At 55.4% G+C, this 18,992-nt stretch overlaps 6 protein-coding genes across 6 annotated transcripts; 5 read left to right on the forward strand and 1 right to left on the reverse strand.

The window, feature by feature from the left end:
- Window positions 1–547: 547 nt before the first annotated feature.
- Window positions 548–3,544, forward strand: ASPZODRAFT_2120290 (hypothetical protein; the record flags this gene model as incomplete). Its single annotated transcript, XM_022727795.1, has 5 exons — window positions 548–671; window positions 728–827; window positions 893–2,605; window positions 2,699–2,782; window positions 2,855–3,544. The coding sequence occupies 5 exons, from the start codon at window positions 548–550 to the stop codon at window positions 3,087–3,089; spliced, it is 2,256 nt and encodes a 751-aa protein (XP_022583346.1). The 3' UTR covers window positions 3,090–3,544.
- Window positions 3,135–3,867, reverse strand: ASPZODRAFT_129155 (hypothetical protein; the record flags this gene model as incomplete). The annotated part of the gene is made up of 1 exon (XM_022722205.1): window positions 3,135–3,867. A coding segment is annotated over exon 1 (227 nt), but the record flags the coding sequence as incomplete, so codon positions are not given.
- A 206-nt stretch (window positions 3,868–4,073) lies between these two features.
- Window positions 4,074–4,667, forward strand: ASPZODRAFT_129157 (hypothetical protein). Its single transcript, XM_022722206.1, has one exon. It carries the CDS (start codon window positions 4,284–4,286, stop codon window positions 4,524–4,526), a length of 243 nt encoding a protein of 80 aa, XP_022583348.1. The 5' UTR covers window positions 4,074–4,283; the 3' UTR covers window positions 4,527–4,667.
- On the forward strand, window positions 4,603–9,200 carry ASPZODRAFT_149829 (hypothetical protein; the record flags this gene model as incomplete). Its single annotated transcript, XM_022725531.1, has 7 exons — window positions 4,603–4,903; window positions 4,968–6,253; window positions 6,399–6,402; window positions 6,810–6,845; window positions 6,913–7,062; window positions 7,133–7,792; window positions 7,840–9,200. The coding sequence occupies 7 exons, from the start codon at window positions 4,603–4,605 to the stop codon at window positions 9,198–9,200; spliced, it is 3,798 nt and encodes a 1,265-aa protein (XP_022583349.1).
- Window positions 9,201–10,476: 1,276 nt separating this feature from the next.
- On the forward strand, window positions 10,477–12,500 carry ASPZODRAFT_13576 (hypothetical protein; the record flags this gene model as incomplete). Its single annotated transcript, XM_022723891.1, has 6 exons — window positions 10,477–10,561; window positions 10,627–10,772; window positions 10,988–11,135; window positions 11,190–11,809; window positions 11,885–12,269; window positions 12,349–12,500. 6 exons carry the CDS (start codon window positions 10,477–10,479, stop codon window positions 12,498–12,500), a joined length of 1,536 nt encoding a protein of 511 aa, XP_022583350.1.
- A 1,005-nt stretch (window positions 12,501–13,505) lies between these two features.
- ASPZODRAFT_13577 (hypothetical protein) lies at window positions 13,506–18,876 on the forward strand (the record flags this gene model as incomplete). The annotated part of the gene is made up of 3 exons (XM_022723893.1): window positions 13,506–14,036; window positions 14,109–14,657; window positions 14,713–18,876. 3 exons carry the CDS (start codon window positions 13,506–13,508, stop codon window positions 18,874–18,876), a joined length of 5,244 nt encoding a protein of 1,747 aa, XP_022583351.1.
- Between the last annotated feature and the right edge of the window lie 116 nt (window positions 18,877–18,992).

Below are 18,992 nucleotides of genomic sequence, written 5' to 3' on the forward strand. Positions count from 1 at the left end.
ACGCTCTCTCTTTCGTTCTTGAAGAAGACTAGATCATCGTTTTAGATCATCACGAGTTTGCAGCTGCGGAAAGGCGAAAGAAAGAAAAGAAAAGACAAGAAAAAAAGAAAAGAAGAGGCCGGTCCTTCTATTATTGTCGTTGTCGTTGTCGTTGTTGTCCGCCGCCGCCGCCTTCTAGTCTGTGCGCGCTGGGAATAGCAACTGGTGTCTGGTCGCTGCCCTCCATCCTCCATCGAATGGTCGCTCGTTGGCAACACTCTCTCACTCACTCGCTCGCTTGCTCGCTCGCTCACTCCGCTGTGAGTGAGTCTTGTCAGTGTTTTATTAGTTCTTATTCTGCATCATCCGGTTTGAACTACACGGTACGTACGTCCCGCTCCCTTTTGACTCTTCGACCTTGAAACAGGAGACATCGCCTTTGTTCGCGCTCCCTTCTTCTATCAAAACCCTTTCCCCCATTTTCCCGGTCCCTCCGATCAATTGACTTTGACTGACGTTTTTTCCCCCCCATTCTGCAGGGCCCTCTTTCCGTGCCGGATTTTTCTCCATGTACCCCCAGCATGTTGCGCCTATGGCGCCCCCTCAGAAGCCAGAGACCTTTATGCTCTCCAGCGAAGCCCAACAGAGTCTCCCGCAGGACGCGCAGGTGGCTCTCCAACAAGTCGATAACTGTTGGTTCCCCGGCTTGAAATGCCTACATCTCGGCTCTCCGACTGACCTTTGCTAGTGAAATACTTCCTTCTCTCCGCCCCCGTCGACTGGCAACCCGATCAGCTGATTCGGCGCTTCCTGCTTCCCACCGGTGACTACGTCTCGTGTGTTCTCTGGTTAGTGAAGAAAGAAAGAGGAAGAAGAAAAAAAAAAAAAGGAGTTGGAGCTGATGTCGTGACAGGAACAATCTCTTCCACGTTTCAGGGACCGATATCGTCCGATGCCTGGCATTTCGATTTCAGGCCTTTGGCCGGCCAGTGAAGAACTCGAAGAAATTCGAAGAAGGGATTTTCTCCGATCTACGAAACCTCAAGGCCGGAACCGACGCCACCCTGGAGGAACCGAAAAGCCCGTTTCTCGACTTCCTGTACAAGAACAACTGTATCCGGACGCAAAAGAAGCAAAAGGTCTTTTACTGGTACAGCGTCCCGCACGACCGGCTCTTCCTCGATGCACTGGAGCGCGATCTCAAGCGTGAGAAGATGGGTCAAGAGGCCACCACCGTTGCCGTCAGCGAGCCGGCCCTCTCCTTTGAGTTCGACTCGTCGCAGTCTCTCTACGAGCAGCTCACCAAGGCCCAGCAGGCCAACTCATCCTCCTTCTCCGCTGCTCACACAAGTACGACATATGGCCAATCTGCCTCTCCCGTGGTTCGGACCGTTGACGCGATGCCTCCTCCCCCGCAGATGGCTCCCCCGACGATGCCGATCCTGACCGACGACCCCGTCGCTCACCAGGCCGCCTACGCCCAGATCCCCATGTCCAACACCCTCGTCCAGAGCATCATTAAACGCGAGCAGGACTACGGAGCCCTGCAGTACGACCGCAACGGCATGCCCATCGCCCGCATCCACCAGCGCCACGCCTCCATGCCCACCTTCATCGAATACTCGCCCGCCCCCTCCTTTGTCTCCTCCCAGTTTGAAGACTACAGCAACCGTGGCCTGTCCTTTGAACCGCTCACTCCCCCCCAACACTCCATGCCCCTTGGTGCCGAACCCGCGTACATCGCCAACGAAGATACCGGTCTCTACACCGCCATCCCCGATGTCACTTCCGCCGGCGCCTTCAACCACCCCATGATGCCTCTGCCCCCGTCCAACTTCGCCAACGCCCAGTATCCCCCAACCGCGCGATCCTACCCGTCTAACGTTTATTCCGTCGTCGAGGGCTCCCCAACCTATAAGCAGCGCAGACGGCGGCCCTCTGTCCCCCCCGTGACAGCCAGCGGTCACCCCCTCCAACAACAACATCTTCAACACAATCTTCATCATCATTATCATCATCATCATCCTGGGTCATCGATTGGCCCCCCATCCTCCCAACCAGTCGCCTACGCCGCTCACAGGCCCAGTGACCTGCGCCGGTCAATGTCCACTTCGGTCGCCCCCGTGCCTGAGGCTGCCGAGGAACAATTGCACGAATCTTCCTCCCAGGTGATGCTCCCCCTCACTTCGACCGCTCCTCCTACTCTTACTGCCACTACCAACACCACCACCACCACCACCACCACCACCGCTACTACCGCCGCCTCCATCTATCCGTCCGCCCTGCTGCCCCAGAAGGATCTGATCCAAGACATGCCGCGCACGGACACCTCGCTCTCTCATCTCGAGGAAGCGCCCGAACCAAACCACCCGCAGCAGCAGCAGCAGCAGCAGCAGCAGCACGCCTCGCACGGACAGGATGAGCTAGCGGCCCTCCCCAACACCGAAACCCTCGAAGCCACCGTGCAGAACAGCACCGTCAGTCGCCCTGATCGATCGGCGCCAGGGCCGGTTCGCCGCGCGCGAAGCGCCACCATGATGGAACTGGGTCCATATCCGCAAAAGTCCCATTCGTGCCCCATTCCCTCCTGTGGCCGTCTCTTCAAGCGATTAGAGCATCTGAAACGGTATGCTGCTATTTTTATCCTTTGTTTCCATCTTCTTCGTGTTTTTGTGTGGTCTTGTAATCTCTGTAACCGCCCACTAATCTTGGCGCTTAGGCACGTGAGGACCCATACCCAGGAACGACCATACCCTTGTCCATACTGCAATAAAGCGTTCTCGCGCTCGGACAACCTTGCCCAGTATGTGACCTATTCTTTTTTTTTTTTTTTGTTTTATCTCATTTAAACGCTGGCGCTAATCTTTCCCTGCAGGCATCGTCGCATACACGAGGCCCAGCATGATGGGCAACCTCAGCTTCCCCCTCACGAGGAAGAGCATGAATACGGGTCGCCTGAAGAAGCTGTTTCACCATCGGATGGCAGCTACATGCCCACCCATGCCGACCCTCTGGCTTCGATGCCATCTGCGATGAGCATGCCCTCCACCATGTCGACCATGGTTGCTCCGCATATGGTTGCACCGCAGGTCTTGCAGCAGCAGATCTAGGGCTGGCTGCTTTTCTCTTTTAGGATATAAATTAATCATATACTCTTTTTTTTTTTTTTTTTTCTCTCTCTTTTTTTCTTGACGATCCTTTGGACCCCTTCCTTGGTCCTTTTTTGCGCAATCCTTTCTGAATTGGACACCCAGCGACGACAGCGTCTTCGGCTATGGCATTTCCTTCAAAGAGATTTCTTTTTTCCTTTTCTCTTGTTTTTCGCCCTCACCCCCTTGAATTCCTTCTGTTTCTATCTAGCCTGTTATCTTGGCCCTACTACCCCCTCCCCATCGAAGGCCGGTTCTTGGTGCTTTTTCTCATTCCTCTGCCACCTGATTCCTATCTCTCTCTCTCTCTCTCTCTTCTCTCCTTGGTCTTCTTTTACTTTCTTGTTGTGGACTAATTATATCACGATCTCCTGTCTGTAATCTTGGTTGTCGTATTTCCCCTCCCCTTCCCCCTCTTCTTTGGTTTCCCACCTGCTGTGGTATCATCTCCGGTTTGATGTGGAATGTTGGATCGTCAACTTTCAACTTCGGGACTCTCCCATCTTTTTCTTTTTCTTTTTCTTTTTTTTTTTAATCCCCTCCTTCTTCTCTCCTTCTTGGCTGGCTGGAAAGAGAATGTGCACTCACGGGTAGTGGGTTTGGAAAAGCGGCGTCTGCTGATGGAGCCCATCAGCCCTGTAAGACTGCTAAAGAGATGCATATCGCTGTAGATACAGCTGATTGATAGAATTATGAGAATCAATGACATACTAGCTGAATGACATGAGTAGTTCTCGCATATATTCGAAATCATGACACCGGCGAGTCAAGGAAATAATATAAGAGATGAATGGAATATGTAGGAATATACTTCTACCGTATTGACCGTACCTATAGGCTATAGGCTATAGGCTTGGTGGACCTGTGATCTATCACGTGCATCCTCCGTACGACCAACTCCTTTCGCCCAACGTCAACAACGTCAACAACGTCCATCCATCTGAACACCGAATACTCCTCGGAAGAAGGGTTTCATTTTGCAATATGTCTTGAGGAAAGAGTACGATTTGAACTTCTTTACATATCCTCGTTTGGAACCATCCTGATCACCGAGCCTAAGACTGTCTACCTTGTTGATTGTACAGAGTACGTCTAAGTACGTCTACGGTGTACAGTGTACAGTATAGTGTACGTCTACAGTATATGAACAGTATCATGGCAGAATATGATGAAGGATCGCCTCTCATTTCGCCCCGGGTGATTAACGACGAACGCCCCGTTCGGGAGCGCGTTGTCCGACACCCCGAGTCCATGAGCGGGTTGTATCTGTTTCTCCTGACGGTGGGGATAGGAGGGTACGAGAGAATGGCTTTCGTCAATAATCAATCTACTTCCTACTTGCTAACTGGTCTAGATTACAGATTGTCTGGTCGGTGGAGTTGTCGAATGGGTCGGTAAGGACACTCCTCACTTATACTCACTCACTCCTCACTCCTCACTTATACTCGTTTAGCCATATCTACTTTCTCTCGGAATGAGTAAATCCCTGTTGGCTTTCGTTTGGATCGCGGGCCCCCTTACTGGAACCCTGGTGCAGCCGTACGTGGGCATCCGGAGTGATAACTGCCGGATCTCATGGGGCAAGCGGAAGCCATTTATGGTCTTCGGCGCTGCGGCGACCATCGTCGCGCTGTTGGCGTTGGCGTGGGTGCGCGAGATCGTTGCGGGGGTGTCGGGCTTGTTTGGGGTCGAGGCGCAGTCGGGGGGGGTCAAGACTGTGACTATTGTTGTTGCGACGCTGTTGATGTATTGTCTTGATTTTGCCATCAATACGGGTACTTACTTTTTTACCTTACACCCTCTACTTCTACTTCTACTTCTACTTTACTAACTAGTCAGTACAAGCTGGGATTCGCGCTTTTATTGTCGACAACGCCCCTGCACATCAGCAGGAAACGGCCAACGCCTGGGCGAGTCGAATGACTGGTGTGGGAAACATCTTTGGCTACGTCTGTGGATACCTGGATCTGCCCAGGGTCATGCCCTTTTTCGGCAATACGCAGTTCAAGGTGCTCTGTGTGATTTCGTCCATCGCCCTCACCGGCACGCTGGCCCTAAGCTGCTCGTACATCAAGGAACGAGACCCGCGCACCGAAGGCCCACCCCCGGCGGACGGGCTCGGCGTGGTCTCCTTCTTCAAGCAGGTGCTCTGGTCGATCCGCCGGCTGCCGCCGCAGGTCAGAAAAGTGTGCCAGGTCCAGATCGCCGCCTGGGTCGGCTGGTTCCCGTTTCTGTTCTATGCGACCACCTACATCGGCCAGTTGTACGTGAACCCGATCTTTGATGAGCACCCGGATCTCCCGGCCAGCGAGGTCGACCGCACCTGGGAGGAGGCCACCCGCTTCGCCACGTTTGCCCTGCTTCTCAACGCAATCATCTCCTTTGCCTCCAACATCATCTTGCCCTTCTTGGTCGTCCCCACCACGTATAAGCCGGTAATCACCGAGAGCGGGATCGAAGATACTCTAGAAGAAGGAGAAGAAGAAGAAGAAGAAGAAGAAGAGGAGGAAGAATCTCTTTCCAACTCCCGGAGACTGTCTATCTCCAACATTCCCGTGGGGACCTCATCGGACCCGCTCTTGGACTTTCCCGAACACTCTCACCCTCACCCTCACCCTCCAACCGGACCAACCAGCTCGTGGCTCTCGAAATTGCAGATCCCGGGCTTGACGCTCCGCCGAACCTGGTTCCTGTCCCATTTGTTGTTCTCGATCTGCATGTTCACCACCTTTTTCATCACCAGCTACCAGGCCGCGACGGTGGCGATCGCCTTTGTGGGCATCTCCTGGGCACTGGCGCTATGGGCGCCATACGCCCTGATCTCGAGCGAAGTGGCCCGCCTGGACGCCCAGCGCCGGGCTCGTCGCCACGAACTGGAGATGCGAACTCCACCGCCCAGGGGAGAAGATATGGCAAGCGCCTCCTCTTCTGATCTGGAGAACGGTCCTGACACTAAAGCGTCTGGTCAAGACGACGACCAGGTTGTGGCGCAGGCGGGGATCATTCTCGGCCTGCACAATGTGGCCATCTCCTTCCCTCAGATCATCTCGAGCCTGCTCAGCAGCGCGATCTTCAAGGCCCTCCAGAAGCCGAGAGGACAGCCGTGGGACAACAGCGTTGGCTGGGTGATGCGGTTTGGAGGGTGCGCGGGATTAGTAGCGGCATGGCTTGCGAAGCAACTGTCTGATCCTTGACTTGACCGAATTCTAAGGTAATATATTTACTATTACTATTACTCTTTATTATTATTATTATTATTAGTATTATCAGTATTGTTAGGATTATTCTTGTAGTACGCGGCCTTTGCCCTGGTTGGCTCGCTGAGTCAGCTCAGTGGGGGTCACGACCCTGGCAGCTTCAGGAAGGACAGCTTCAACGTTCCGAATGAGCTGGCAGAAGCAACAGCAAGCCCCCCTTCTGCCCTGTCGACTGTGAAGAGAGTCAAATAAAGTGGAACTATTCTCGACCTGCCATCGGAGGATTATGCGCGACCGCGCTTCCTGGGCGAAGGACTCTCCGGGGCTCGCTTGGTGCTCTTCGACCTGCGCGAACGCGCTTCAGTGAACGATGGCGACGCAACTTGTCGCCCAGCTGCTACGTACGTCTTCTACCGATGTCTACTACTGTTCATCTATTCTTTACTGTCTACTGCTGTTTTTGCTGTTCTTCTGACTTGACTAGGGCGAGCGGTGGACTCTGATACCGACCCGGAAGATGGTACGCAATTCATCTGATGCTATACGTGTCTACGTCTACCTTGCTATAACAGTTCTGATGGAAATAGAAGTGCCAGAGGCAGGCACCAAGGAGATCTTCAGCTCCTGGGCGCTCTTCATCCTCATCATGCTCTTGATGTTCGCCTTGTTTACGAGTTATATCTTGCAACAGAGGAAGATTCAGGCGGTACATGAAACGGTCTTGTCTATTTTTGCTGGTACATTCATTCCTCTCTCTCTCTCTCTCTCTCTCTCTCTCTCTCTCTATTTATTTTGTCTAATTAATAGGAATGTTTGTCGGATTGATCATTCGCCTGAGCCCTGCGTCCCCCATCCAAGACAGCGTGACGTTCGACTATCAGTTCTTCTTCAACCTGCTTCTGCCGCCGATTATCCTGGCCTCGGGCTACGAGCTGCACCAGGCCAACTTCTTCCGCAACATCGGGACGATCCTGACCTTTGCGTTTGCGGGCACCTTCATCTCCGCCATCGTGCTGGGGCTGGTCTTGTATATCTGGACGCGGATCCCGCTCGACGGGCTGAACATTTCCTTTGTCGAGGCCATCTCCGTCGGGGCCACCTTATCCGCCACGGACCCCGTCACCATCCTCGCCATCTTCAATCTCTACAAGGTCGAGCCGAAACTGTATACCGTCATCTTCGGCGAGTCCATTCTCAACGATGCCATTGCCATTGTTCTGTTTGAGACCGCGCAGAAGTACGCCGACAACGATGCGGGCTCGCTGACCTTCCTCAACCTGTTCGAGGCCATCGGCGTCTTCTTGCTCGTCTTCTTCGGCAGTATGGTCGTCGGAATCATCGTCGGCATCGCAACGGCTCTCGGCTTGAAGTATACCCATGTCCGCCGCGTCCCCAAGATTGAAAGCTGCCTCATTGTGCTCATCGCCTATGCGAGCTACTTTTTTTCCAACGGCGTTCATTTGTCAGGTAAGGGAATTCTCTCGATGATTAATGACCAATAACTAAGAAAAAAGGCATCGTCTCGTTGCTCTTCTGTGGCATCACCCTGAAGCACTACGCCTACTATAACATGTCCCGCCGTACCCAGTTGACCACCAAGTACCTGTTCCAGGTCATGGCGCAGCTGTCAGAGAACTTCATCTTCATCTACCTAGGGCTGGACCTGTTCGTCGATACAGACCTGCAATTCAAGCCGCTCTTCATCCTGGTCGCCGTGCTCGGCATCTGCTTTGCTCGCTACCTGGCTGTGTTCCCGCTGTCCAAGGCAATCAACTGGTTCATCCGCTACCGCGCCCGGCGCCGGGGGCAAGAGGTGGCCGACGAACTGCCCTTTGCCTACCAGGCCATGCTCTTCTGGGCGGGCCTGCGTGGTGCCGTCGGGGTCGCCCTGGCGGCGGGCCTCAAGGGTGCCAATGGCCCCGCCCTCCGCATGACGGTCCTTGTCGTCGTCGTGCTGACGGTCATCATCTTCGGAGGTACCACCGCGCGCATGCTGGAGATCATGGGTATCCGTACTGGCGTGGTCGAGGAGATCGAATCGGACGACGAGTTTGACATCGAGGTCACCCATGGCGGCACCTACTATAAGCGGTCGGACACGTCGCTCGGCTACACCCCACGCCACATGGACTCAACCATCCCGCTCGACCGTGTCAACAATAGTGGCATTGGAGGAGGAGGAGGAGGAGGAGGAGGAGGAGGAGGAGCAGCAGCAGCAGCAGCAGCAACAGGGAGGGGCCGCCCAGGAGGCAATTCCCGCCGTACAGACAGTTACTCGAGCGGAAACAGTCGTGTTCCCACTCCGCAGGCGCGAGGCAAATCGAACGGCAGCCGCCGCAACACCCAACCCAGCCGCTTCTCCAACTTTGCCCAGAATGAGACCCAGGCGCGACGCGACCGTCTCTCCACCTCGACCCTGCTTGGCCCCGGGGCGGGCAGCCACAGTGGAAGCGAGGACGAGCTCGGTAGCGGCGCCGCGGGCAAGAATCGCGGTGAGAACCACGCCGCCGCCGCCGCCGCCGAATCGATCGACGAGTTCGATCTTGACTTTGATGACGACCTGGATGATGATGATCTGCCCCCAGCCGTCGCCACCACCCGGATGCGTCGCTCTCCCTCGCAACCCTCGCAGTACCTCGACCCTGCGGCAACTGCACAGGGAGAAGGGTCTCTCGCATCCGCGAGTGTCTCTCCCGCCCCCCTGCAGCAGCATCAGCATCAGCCAGGCCTCAGCGCGCGCGATGCCATCCGCGACTTTTTCTCCGGTGGGCCATCAGGCGACCATGCGGCCTGGTTCCGCCAGCTGGACGAGGACTACATCAAACCGAAGCTGCTGCTCGACCAGTCGAACCATAAAGGACCTGGAGCGGTATGACTTTTTTTTCTTGGTGGTTTCTTTCTTCCTTCCTTCTTTTCTTTTCATAAGACCTGTTTCACACCTGTTTCCACACCTGTCTTAAGGATCTTGAGCGACTAGGTCGCCATACATACCCTCTGGGTTCTTCTTATACTCACCACTGTACTCTGATCCCCTCTTTCTCACTATTACACCTCTTGATTTCATACTCGCCGCTGCCAAAGCGATGAGTCTAGACGTTTTTATACCATCTTATCGAAGGGTCTGGTACCTGATGACGCATGGGTGTTTGGATGGATGAATTGTATTTGTTATTCGAAGAGAGAAACGAGCATGAAAACCATTGGACTATCTATCTTTTTTTTTTTTTGATTTTTTCTTTTGGACAACTGGGGTTTGATACCCGACGAGTAGTTAACCACTATGGATGGACAAGGCATCCAGCGGAACCTCTCCGGCAGTAAGTTTAGAGTCAATTAGAGATCTCCACTGGTCATCAGACGATCCTGATAACCCGCCGATTCAATTGCTAATTCCAACAGGACATCGCACTGATAAGCCGCTGCAATGTAACGGGGCGCGAAGATAATTGCAGGGTTTAGTTTGTGGTCAGTCAAACGACTCGGGTTGACGGAAAGAAATCGCCCAAATCCCCCTGCAAACAATAACAATAAAAAGATAAAAAGATAAAAAGATACCGAGAGCTTTGGAAAGAACGCAAACGATTCTGCCTTTTTTTTTTCAAATGAGGTAAACTCTGGCAGTCAACAGATGCTCTTGATAGTCCAGAATACGCCCCCCTAGATAAGGCCGCCCATGAGCCTTGCCGATCTCGAGCCGGGATGATAACATCCAGAGAGAAAACGCATGGCCTTGCCCTATACGCACACCCCTGCCTGGACTCCTGTGGCGCTTTGATTTTGGTGCAACATCAGCACTGGTAGGCCGTTCGCTCCGAGTGGCGATGCTACTGACAGAGCATGTACTACATAGTACCTATTCCCATCGGCGGACGCCGTTGGAGGGTTTTTGTCTAGGAGCCTATGACCTAGCTCTCTATGGGGTACATGAGCACGGAGTCAAATGTACCTTGTCAGTATTCTGTTACTCCGTGCTCAGATAGGCTGCGTCATTTGCTCTTATCAGGTTTCCTTGATCGCATACTATAAGGTACTATATAATAAACGGGCTGCCCCCCCCCCCCCCCCCTCGTCACCAGTGTGTACCCTTGTGTCCTCCACACTGTGTCGAACCTCACCGGATTTTTATACTTTTTTTCTTCTCTGTTTCTATCATGGATAAAGAACCACTCCCTGTCGACTCGAAGGTCGAGTCGTCCGGTGATGGTGTAGTTGAAACGGGGGACTTGCAGCTTCTAGGTACCCATTCTACCATCCACGATGTTTTACTATGTTGGAGCTATTGGCTAATGTGATTCTTTCAGCTGCGATGGGCTACAAGCAGGAGCTGCGCCGTCACTATTCGACCGTCCAGGTGTTTGCCATCGCGTTCAGTATCATGGGGCTCCTCCCTTCGATCGCATCGACGTTGTCGTTTTCCGTGCCTGCTGGGCCGGTGGGGATGGTTTGGGTAAGAAAGATGATGATGATGATGATGATGATGATGATGATGAACTATTTGCTGATCGAGTAGGGTAACTATGAACGCTTGGATTATCGAGGATATCTGGCTAAGGGATAGGTTGGCTGGTTGCTAGTTTCTTCATCTTCATCGTCGGTCTTGCAATGGTGTGTATAGTTATAATCATCGTTTTATCTTACGGGGTAATACTAAAGACACTCTAGGCCGACCTGGCTTCTGCGATGCCCACGGCCGGAGGGTTATACTTCTGGACACACTATTTCAGTGGTGGCAAGTGGAAGAACCCGTTGAGCTTCGTGGTGGGCTGCAGCAATACCATTGGCTTGGTAGGAGGTGTCTGCTCGATTGATTGTACGGAACCCAGCACTACTTGTTCAAATCTATTAGCTAACGGTGTACGTGTAGATGGCTTCGCCACCATGCTTCTCTCGCTGATCTCTCTCAGTCGGGATGGCAACTGGACGGCGTCGCGGCCGGCCATCTTCGGCACGTACGTCGCGTGCATTGTGACGCACGGGGTGATCGCCACGTTTTTCGGACGGATCATGCCCAAGATCCAGACGGCGTGCATCTTCACCAACGTCGGGCTGGTGGTGGCGTCTGTGATTGCGCTGCCGGTGGGGAGAGCGATGCGGCACGAGCCGATCAACCCGGGGAGCTACGTGTTTGGGAAAGTCGAGAATCTGACCGAGTGGCCGACGGGCTGGACATTCATGCTGGCCTGGCTGTCGCCCATCTGGACGATCGGGGCGTTCGACTCGTGCGTGCACATGAGCGAGGAGGCGACCCATGCCGCGCGCGCCGTGCCCCTGGGGATCATCTGGTCGACGGCTCTGTGCGGCATCCTGGGCTGGCTCTCGCTGGCCGTCATCGCCGCCGTCATCGATACCAACCTCACCAACGTGCTGGACTCCAAATTCGGCCAGCCCATGGCCCAGATCTACTATGATGCCTTGGGCAAGAAAGGTGCCCTTGGCTTTATGGCTGTCGTGGCGATTGTCCAGTTTTTTATGGGCTTAAGCTTGGTACCTCTCTCTCTCTCTCTCTCTCTCTCTCAACTAAGTTGTTTTATAAGGATACTAATTCTATGCTGGTTTCAGGTAATTGCTGCCTCTCGACAGAGCTGGGCCTTCTCCCGTGACGGAGGCATCCCCTTCTCCCACTTCTTCCGCCACGTCAGCAAACGGGTCATGTACCAGCCCGTGCGAATGATCTGGGGCGTGGTGGTGGCGGCGATTGTGCTCGGCCTGCTGGCGTTGATCGACAGCGCGGCGTCCAACGCCCTCTTCTCCCTCGCCGTCGCGGGCAACGATCTCGCCTGGCTGGTTCCCATCCTGGCCCGACTCGTTTGGGGGGAAGAACGGTTCCAACCGGGCGAGTTCTATACCGGTTGGCTGAGCAAGCCCATCGCCATCACGGCCATTGTCTATTTGACCTTTGCCATTATCTTGTCCATGTTTCCCACCACGGGGGGGAATCCGTCGCGTAAGTTTTCTTCTTCTTCTTCTTCTTCTTCTTCTTCTTCTTCTTCTTCTTTCTATCTAGCATATTCTAATTGAAATAGCCCAAGATATGAACTACACGGTCGTCATCAACGGGGCTCTGTGGGGAGGCGCAATCCTGTACTATTTCTTGTATGCACGCAAGACATTTACAGGCCCCAAGACGACTGTTGGAGAGGACTCGTCCTCGCCGTCTGAGACCAACTTGGAATAGATCAGTTGTACCTATAATCTCTCTCTCCGGAGTATACATGTATGTGTGTTATGTAGTCCGCCTGTCTGCATATAGCAAACGCTGGATAAATAAAGGATATCAGTATATGACACCTTCATGGTGAATATTATTGATATTATAAAAGACACCTGAAAAACAAGGCTATTATTACATAAGCATGGTTATCAATACCACCATACCATACCATACCATACCATACCATACACAATACAACCTCTATTGAGCCTTGCCTGTATTGAAACACGCGATGTCAATGAGATATTGTCTTTGCAAGGACTGCAACAATATTCAAAACAGTAGAATAATATCAGAATATACTTAGAAAGCATCCCAGCCCCAGTGCCCACAGTAAATGAGTGAATGACTCAATAAAGACAAAGAGAACCCTCCGTTTGCCCAGCCAAACACCCCTACGCGTTCCTCAACGCTTGGATCAGAGACGTTCGTCCATGAAGCAAGCGAGAGAGAAAAGTCCATCTTTGCCCGCCACGTCGCGGTCATCGCCCATCCCTCCCTCTCCCTCCCTCTCCCTCTCCCTCTCTCTCCCATCCATCCCATCCATACCATCCATCTATTCTCCCCATCTCCATCCTCTCTTCTTCTCACCCTATTCTCTCCCCTCGCATCCTCCCACTCCTATCTTATCCAGCAAACGAGGTCGCGGCTCCGTGAACGGGGTCCAAAAGGGCGTCCGTCGAACCAGTGAGTCTCCTGAACCCAAGCCTCATCACGACGATTCTACACCTCTTAATCAGCCTCCTCTACACTACTCCTACTCCTCCTACTCCTACTACTCCTCCTACTCCTACTACTCCTACTACTGCTACTCCTACCACCGCTACTACTCCTACCACTGCTACTCCTACTACTACTCCTACTACTCCTACTCCTACTACTCCTACTACACATTTCACGAAGAACAAACTAACACAGCTCATGGGCATCTCCAGTCTCCTTTAATCCAAAAACTTCATCTCTACGACCATGACGGGCCCGCCGTATAACCCGGCGCAGTCGCCCTCACAACAGCCTCGCTATCCCATCTACTCCCCCCCCAACAAGGCCTCCTCCGCCCGCCCCTTCTATCCCAATAATGAGCAGTATCAGCATCAGCATCAGCATCCGCCGCAGACGCCTCCGTCTTTTCCTCCACCGCCTCTCGCCCAGCATAGTCCGCACTCATACTCTTCTCACCAGTCGCCTTTACCTACCACTCTGCCCCCTTTGAACGGAAGCGCACCACTACCACCACCACCACCACCACATCCAGACTCCGGAGTCGCTTCGCAATATCATGCCTCTGCTGCACCGCCGCAGTTCCTCTCACGCCCTTATTCCGCCTCGGTCCTGACTGGCAATGGTGCGCCAGGTACCTACTCCTCGCACGCCCATCCCGTTCATCCGCAGTCGCCGAAGAAGGATTCGGAGTCGGTCTTTGATGCCAGAGGGAATGGCGCGGGATACTCGGGGCAGTCGATTCTAAGGGAATCCCGGCCTGCATCGCCCCCGAAAGAGGTATTGAACCCCCCCCCCCGGGATTTTCAAACAGGAATCGATTTAGTTGTCTGACGCTAATCCAATTGATAGAGGCCTGCTAGAGCCGCAGACCCTATGTCCTTTGCCAGTATCCTTTCCACTCCGGCGGAAGAACGCTCCCCGAGACGTCCGTCACCCCCCCCTCAAGCGGTGACTTCTGCGCTGGCCGCTTTACCGACGCCCAGCACGGCCACAGTCATCGCCCCGGCTCCTCAGGCTGTCCTTGTCGCGAGGAGTTCGCCGCCTCCGGCATCATACGTTGATCACAGCAAGGTCAGGGAGCCGGAACCTCGTCCGATCTCCCCGTTACCAAAACTCGAGAAGAAACCGAGTGTGGACAAGCGGAGGGCCGTTGGGGACCACGCCCCGGCCGCTCTGTCTGCAAATGGCGTCTCCGATCATCAGCCGCCTGTCGTCAAGCCACGGAGGACCTTGTCCGAACGGGAACTAGAGGCTATCAATAAGATCATGATCGATATCGACAATGCGGAGAAAAGTGACGTCGAGGGGCCCGGTTTTGAAGATGAGATGGAACGCTATTTGATGAAGAACAAAAAGCGCACTCTGGTGGTCGACAAACAGGAAGCATTACGACGGAAGGTAATTTTTTTTTTCTATCTCTTTTTTCTACGCATCTAATGTACTGACTGTCTAGCGACGTCGCCACGACTTCTTGACGAAACTGGGCAAATCCTTTGAGAAGCAAGCAGCGACAGGTTCGGATCGCTTCCGACTGCAGAATGAGTCTATCGTCATCGCCGATGTCCAAGCCAAGGAGATCCAGGACGAGAAAGAGCGCAAGAAGGACATGCAGCGCAAGCGGCGCCGAGAGAACACGGTCCGGCTGGAGATGCAGAAGAAACTCGATGCGGAACGAAAGGCGCAAAAGGCCCAGGATTCGGCCGAGAAAGCCAAGTTCCTCCGCGAGGCAGAGCGCGCCCAGCGCAAGATCAAAACGACCAAGCGTGCGCTCGAAGGTGGTGATAGCCCCGACGAGATCGGCGAGGTCACCCCGTTGGCACCCAACCTCGAGGGCGGCACGACCGGCTCCTTCCATATCAGCAAGAGCTCGCCCTCGCGCAGGAAGTCCGGACGGGGCGGCCCCGTCACCCGGCCCAAGAAGTCCAAGGAGCAGAAGCAGGCGGAGAAGGACCAGGCCGAGGCGGCATATCTCGCCATGGAGAAGGATGAGCCGCTCCCGCTGGCCCCGCGGGACGATCCGCGCAAGGAGGCGCTCAAGAAGGAGGGCAAAGGTGGTGGTGGTGCTGGTGGTGGTGGTGCTGGTGCCGGTGCGCGCTCCAAGGAGTCCACGCCCACACCTCTCTCGGCCTTTGAGACCAAGGGCTACAATCAGATCTACGAGCAGATCTGGCGCGACATCGCCCGCAAAGATATCCCCAAGGTGTACCGGGTCAAGGTCCTGTCGCTCAGCACGCGCCAGGAGAACCTGCGCAAGACCGCCCAGCTGGCCAGCAAGCAGTCGCGCAAGTGGCAGGAGCGGACCAACAAGAGCATGAAGGACACCCAGGCCCGGGCCAAGCGCACCATGCGCGAGATGATGTCCTTCTGGAAGCGCAACGAGCGCGAGGAGCGCGACCTGCGCCGCCTGGCCGAGAAGCAGGAGCTCGAATCGGCCAAGAAGGCCGAGGCCGAGCGCGAGGCCAACCGCCAGCGCCGCAAGCTCAACTTCCTCATCTCCCAGACCGAGCTGTACTCGCACTTTATCGGCCGCAAGATCAAGACCGAAGAGGCCGAGGCCACGGGCGAGACCGTGGCCCAGCGGGGTAAGCCGCCGCAGGCGCACACCGTCGACCTGCCCGACAGCGTGGCGGACCTCCACACCAAGGTGACCAGCTTCGAGGATCTCGACTTTGACGCCGAGGATGAGACGGCCCTGCGCCAGGCGGCCATGGCCAACGCCCAGAACGCCGTCAACGAGGCCCAGCAGCGCGCGCGCGCCTTCAACACCGACCAGGACCAGATGGCCGCCTTTGACGAAGGGGAGATGAACTTCCAGAACCCCACCAGCCTGGGCGATATCGAGATCTCGCAGCCCAACATGCTCACCGCGAAACTGAAGGAGTACCAGCTCAAGGGCCTCAACTGGCTGGTCAATCTGTACGAGCAGGGCATCAACGGCATCCTGGCCGACGAGATGGGTCTCGGCAAGACCATCCAGTCCATCTCCGTCATGGCCTACCTGGCCGAGGTGCATAACATCTGGGGTCCCTTCCTCGTCATCGCCCCGGCCTCCACCTTGCACAACTGGCAGCAGGAGATCACCAAGTTCGTGCCGGACATCAAGGTGCTCCCCTACTGGGGTTCCGCCAAGGACCGCAAGATCCTCCGCAAGTTCTGGGACCGCAAGCACATCACCTACACCAAGGAGTCCGAGTTCCACGTGCTCGTCACCTCCTACCAACTCGTCGTCCTGGACTCCCAGTACTTCCAAAAGGTGAAATGGCAGTACATGATCCTGGACGAGGCGCAGGCCATCAAGTCGTCCCAGAGTTCCCGCTGGAAGAACCTGCTGCAGTTCCACTGCCGCAACCGCCTGCTCCTGACGGGCACCCCCATCCAGAACAACATGCAAGAGCTGTGGGCTCTCCTCCACTTCATCATGCCCACCCTCTTCGATTCCCACGACGAGTTCAGCGAGTGGTTTTCCAAGGACATCGAGTCCCATGCGCAGAGTAATACAAAGCTCAACGAAGACCAGCTGCGCCGTCTGCATATGATTCTGAAACCCTTCATGCTGCGGCGTGTCAAGAAGCACGTCCAGCAGGAGCTCGGCGACAAGGTCGAGAAGGACATCTTTTGCGACCTCACCTACCGCCAACGGGCCTACTACGCGAACCTGCGCAACCGCGTCAGCATCATGGATCTCATCGAGAAGGCGGCCATCGGCGATGAGGCAGACAGCACCACCCTGATGAACCTGGTCATGCAGTTCCGCAAGGTCTGCAACCACCCGGACCTGTTCGAGCGGGCCGAGACCAGGTCCCCCTTCTCCGTCGCTCATTTTGCCGAAACGGCCTCCTTCCTGCGCGAAGGACCCAAAGTCGATGTCGGCTACTCGACTCGCAGCCTGATCGAGTACGAGGTGCCGCGTCTTCTCTTCCAGTCCGCCGGTCGTATCGACATCCCGGGGCCAAACAATCTCACCGCGGGGTTCCGCGGCAAGTATCTCCACCAGATGATGAACATCTGGACGCCGGAGAACATCAAACGCAGCGTCGAAGACAATGCGGCCTTTTCCTTCCTACGGTTTGTAGACACATCAATCCAAGAGGCCTCGCAAGCCTCACGGCTCGGCGTGTTTGAGCGCGCGATCGCCCGCCATCATCAACCTACCTCCTCCTCTAACCGCTTATCCCGTCTCCGCGTGATCTACGGCGATGACGATGACGATGGTGGAAACAGTCACCTCCTGAAATCTGCGCTGCCGCACTCGATGCTCAACGTTGTCGATCGCAATGACCGACACGCCCTCCAGGAGATCACCGGGGAGGGTTATCTGCGCGATCTGATGACGGTCTCCCGATCAGCCTTTGAGCGCCAGGGACTCGGCGTCATCGAGCCCTGTGCAAGCCCCGCGGCTTCGGCACCGCCGGTGTCGATATCGTGCTCCGGTCAGGGCGCCCTCACGGAGACCCGGGACACGCTGTTCAACATCTCGGTGCGGAACGCGCTGTACGGCACGCCGAGCAGCAAGCGGCTGGAGACCGAGATCCTGGCCAAGCACATGGACCCGGCTCCCTTCTGCCTCGCCCCGACGCTCCCGGCGCCCATCTCGCGCAAGGGCCGGTACACGCATATCGAGGTGCCGTCGATGCGGCGGTTTGTCACCGACTCCGGCAAGCTGGCCAAGCTGGACGAGCTGCTGCGGGAGCTCAAGGCGGGCGGTCACCGCGTGCTGCTGTACTTCCAGATGACGCGCATGATTGACCTGATGGAGGAGTACCTGACGTACCGCAATTACAAGTACTGCCGGCTAGACGGCAGCACGAAGCTGGAGGACCGGCGCGACACGGTGGCGGACTTCCAGCAGCGGTCGGACATCTTCGTCTTCCTGCTGTCGACGCGCGCGGGTGGGCTGGGGATCAACCTGACGGCCGCGGACACGGTCATCTTCTACGACTCGGACTGGAACCCGACGATCGACTCGCAGGCCATGGACCGTGCGCATCGACTCGGCCAGACGCGCCAGGTGACGGTGTACCGGCTCATCACGCGGGGCACGATCGAGGAGCGGATCCGCAAGCGTGCGCTCCAGAAGGAAGAGGTGCAGCGGGTGGTCATCTCGGGCGGAGCGGCCGGCGGCGTCGACTTCAACACGCGCACGCGCGAAAGCCGCACCAAGGACATTGCCATGTGGCTGGCCGACGATGAGCAGGCGGAGATCCTTGAGCAAAAGGAGCGCGAGGCCCTCGACCGAGGCGAAGTCTTTGGCGCCGGCAAGCCGGGGAAGAAGGCCAGCCAGAAGCGCAAGCGTGATGTCACCTTGGATGATATGTATCATGAGGGTATTTCTTCCTCCTCTTCCTCTTCTTCTTCCTCTTCTTCTTCTTCTTCTTCTTCTTCTTCTTCTTCTTTTCTAACTTTTATAGGCGAAGGCAACTTTGACGACGCAAGCGCCAAACCATCCGGAACAGCCACTCCAGTCTCTGCCGCGGACAACATGGCGACCTCGTCGTCTGTGCCGGCGGCCAAACGAGGCCGTGGACGAGGACCCGGTAAGGGCACTTCGAAGCGCGCCAAAACCACCAAGGAGCGTCTGCGTCTGATCGACGGCGATGGCGGCCTGGCAGATAACTGACAGTCTATTCCTTGTCCTACCGCTTGTCTCATTCCCTCCCTGTTCTTGCCGGTTGTCTGAAATTTCTTTGGCAGCTTTGCTGCCGTGTACCATCATTGAAAGAGCTTTTTACCCTA

This window comes from Penicilliopsis zonata, assembly GCF_001890105.1.
Source record: "Penicilliopsis zonata CBS 506.65 unplaced genomic scaffold ASPZOscaffold_3, whole genome shotgun sequence".
In the NCBI taxonomy this organism is placed as follows: Eukaryota; Fungi; Ascomycota; class Eurotiomycetes; order Eurotiales; family Aspergillaceae; genus Penicilliopsis; species Penicilliopsis zonata.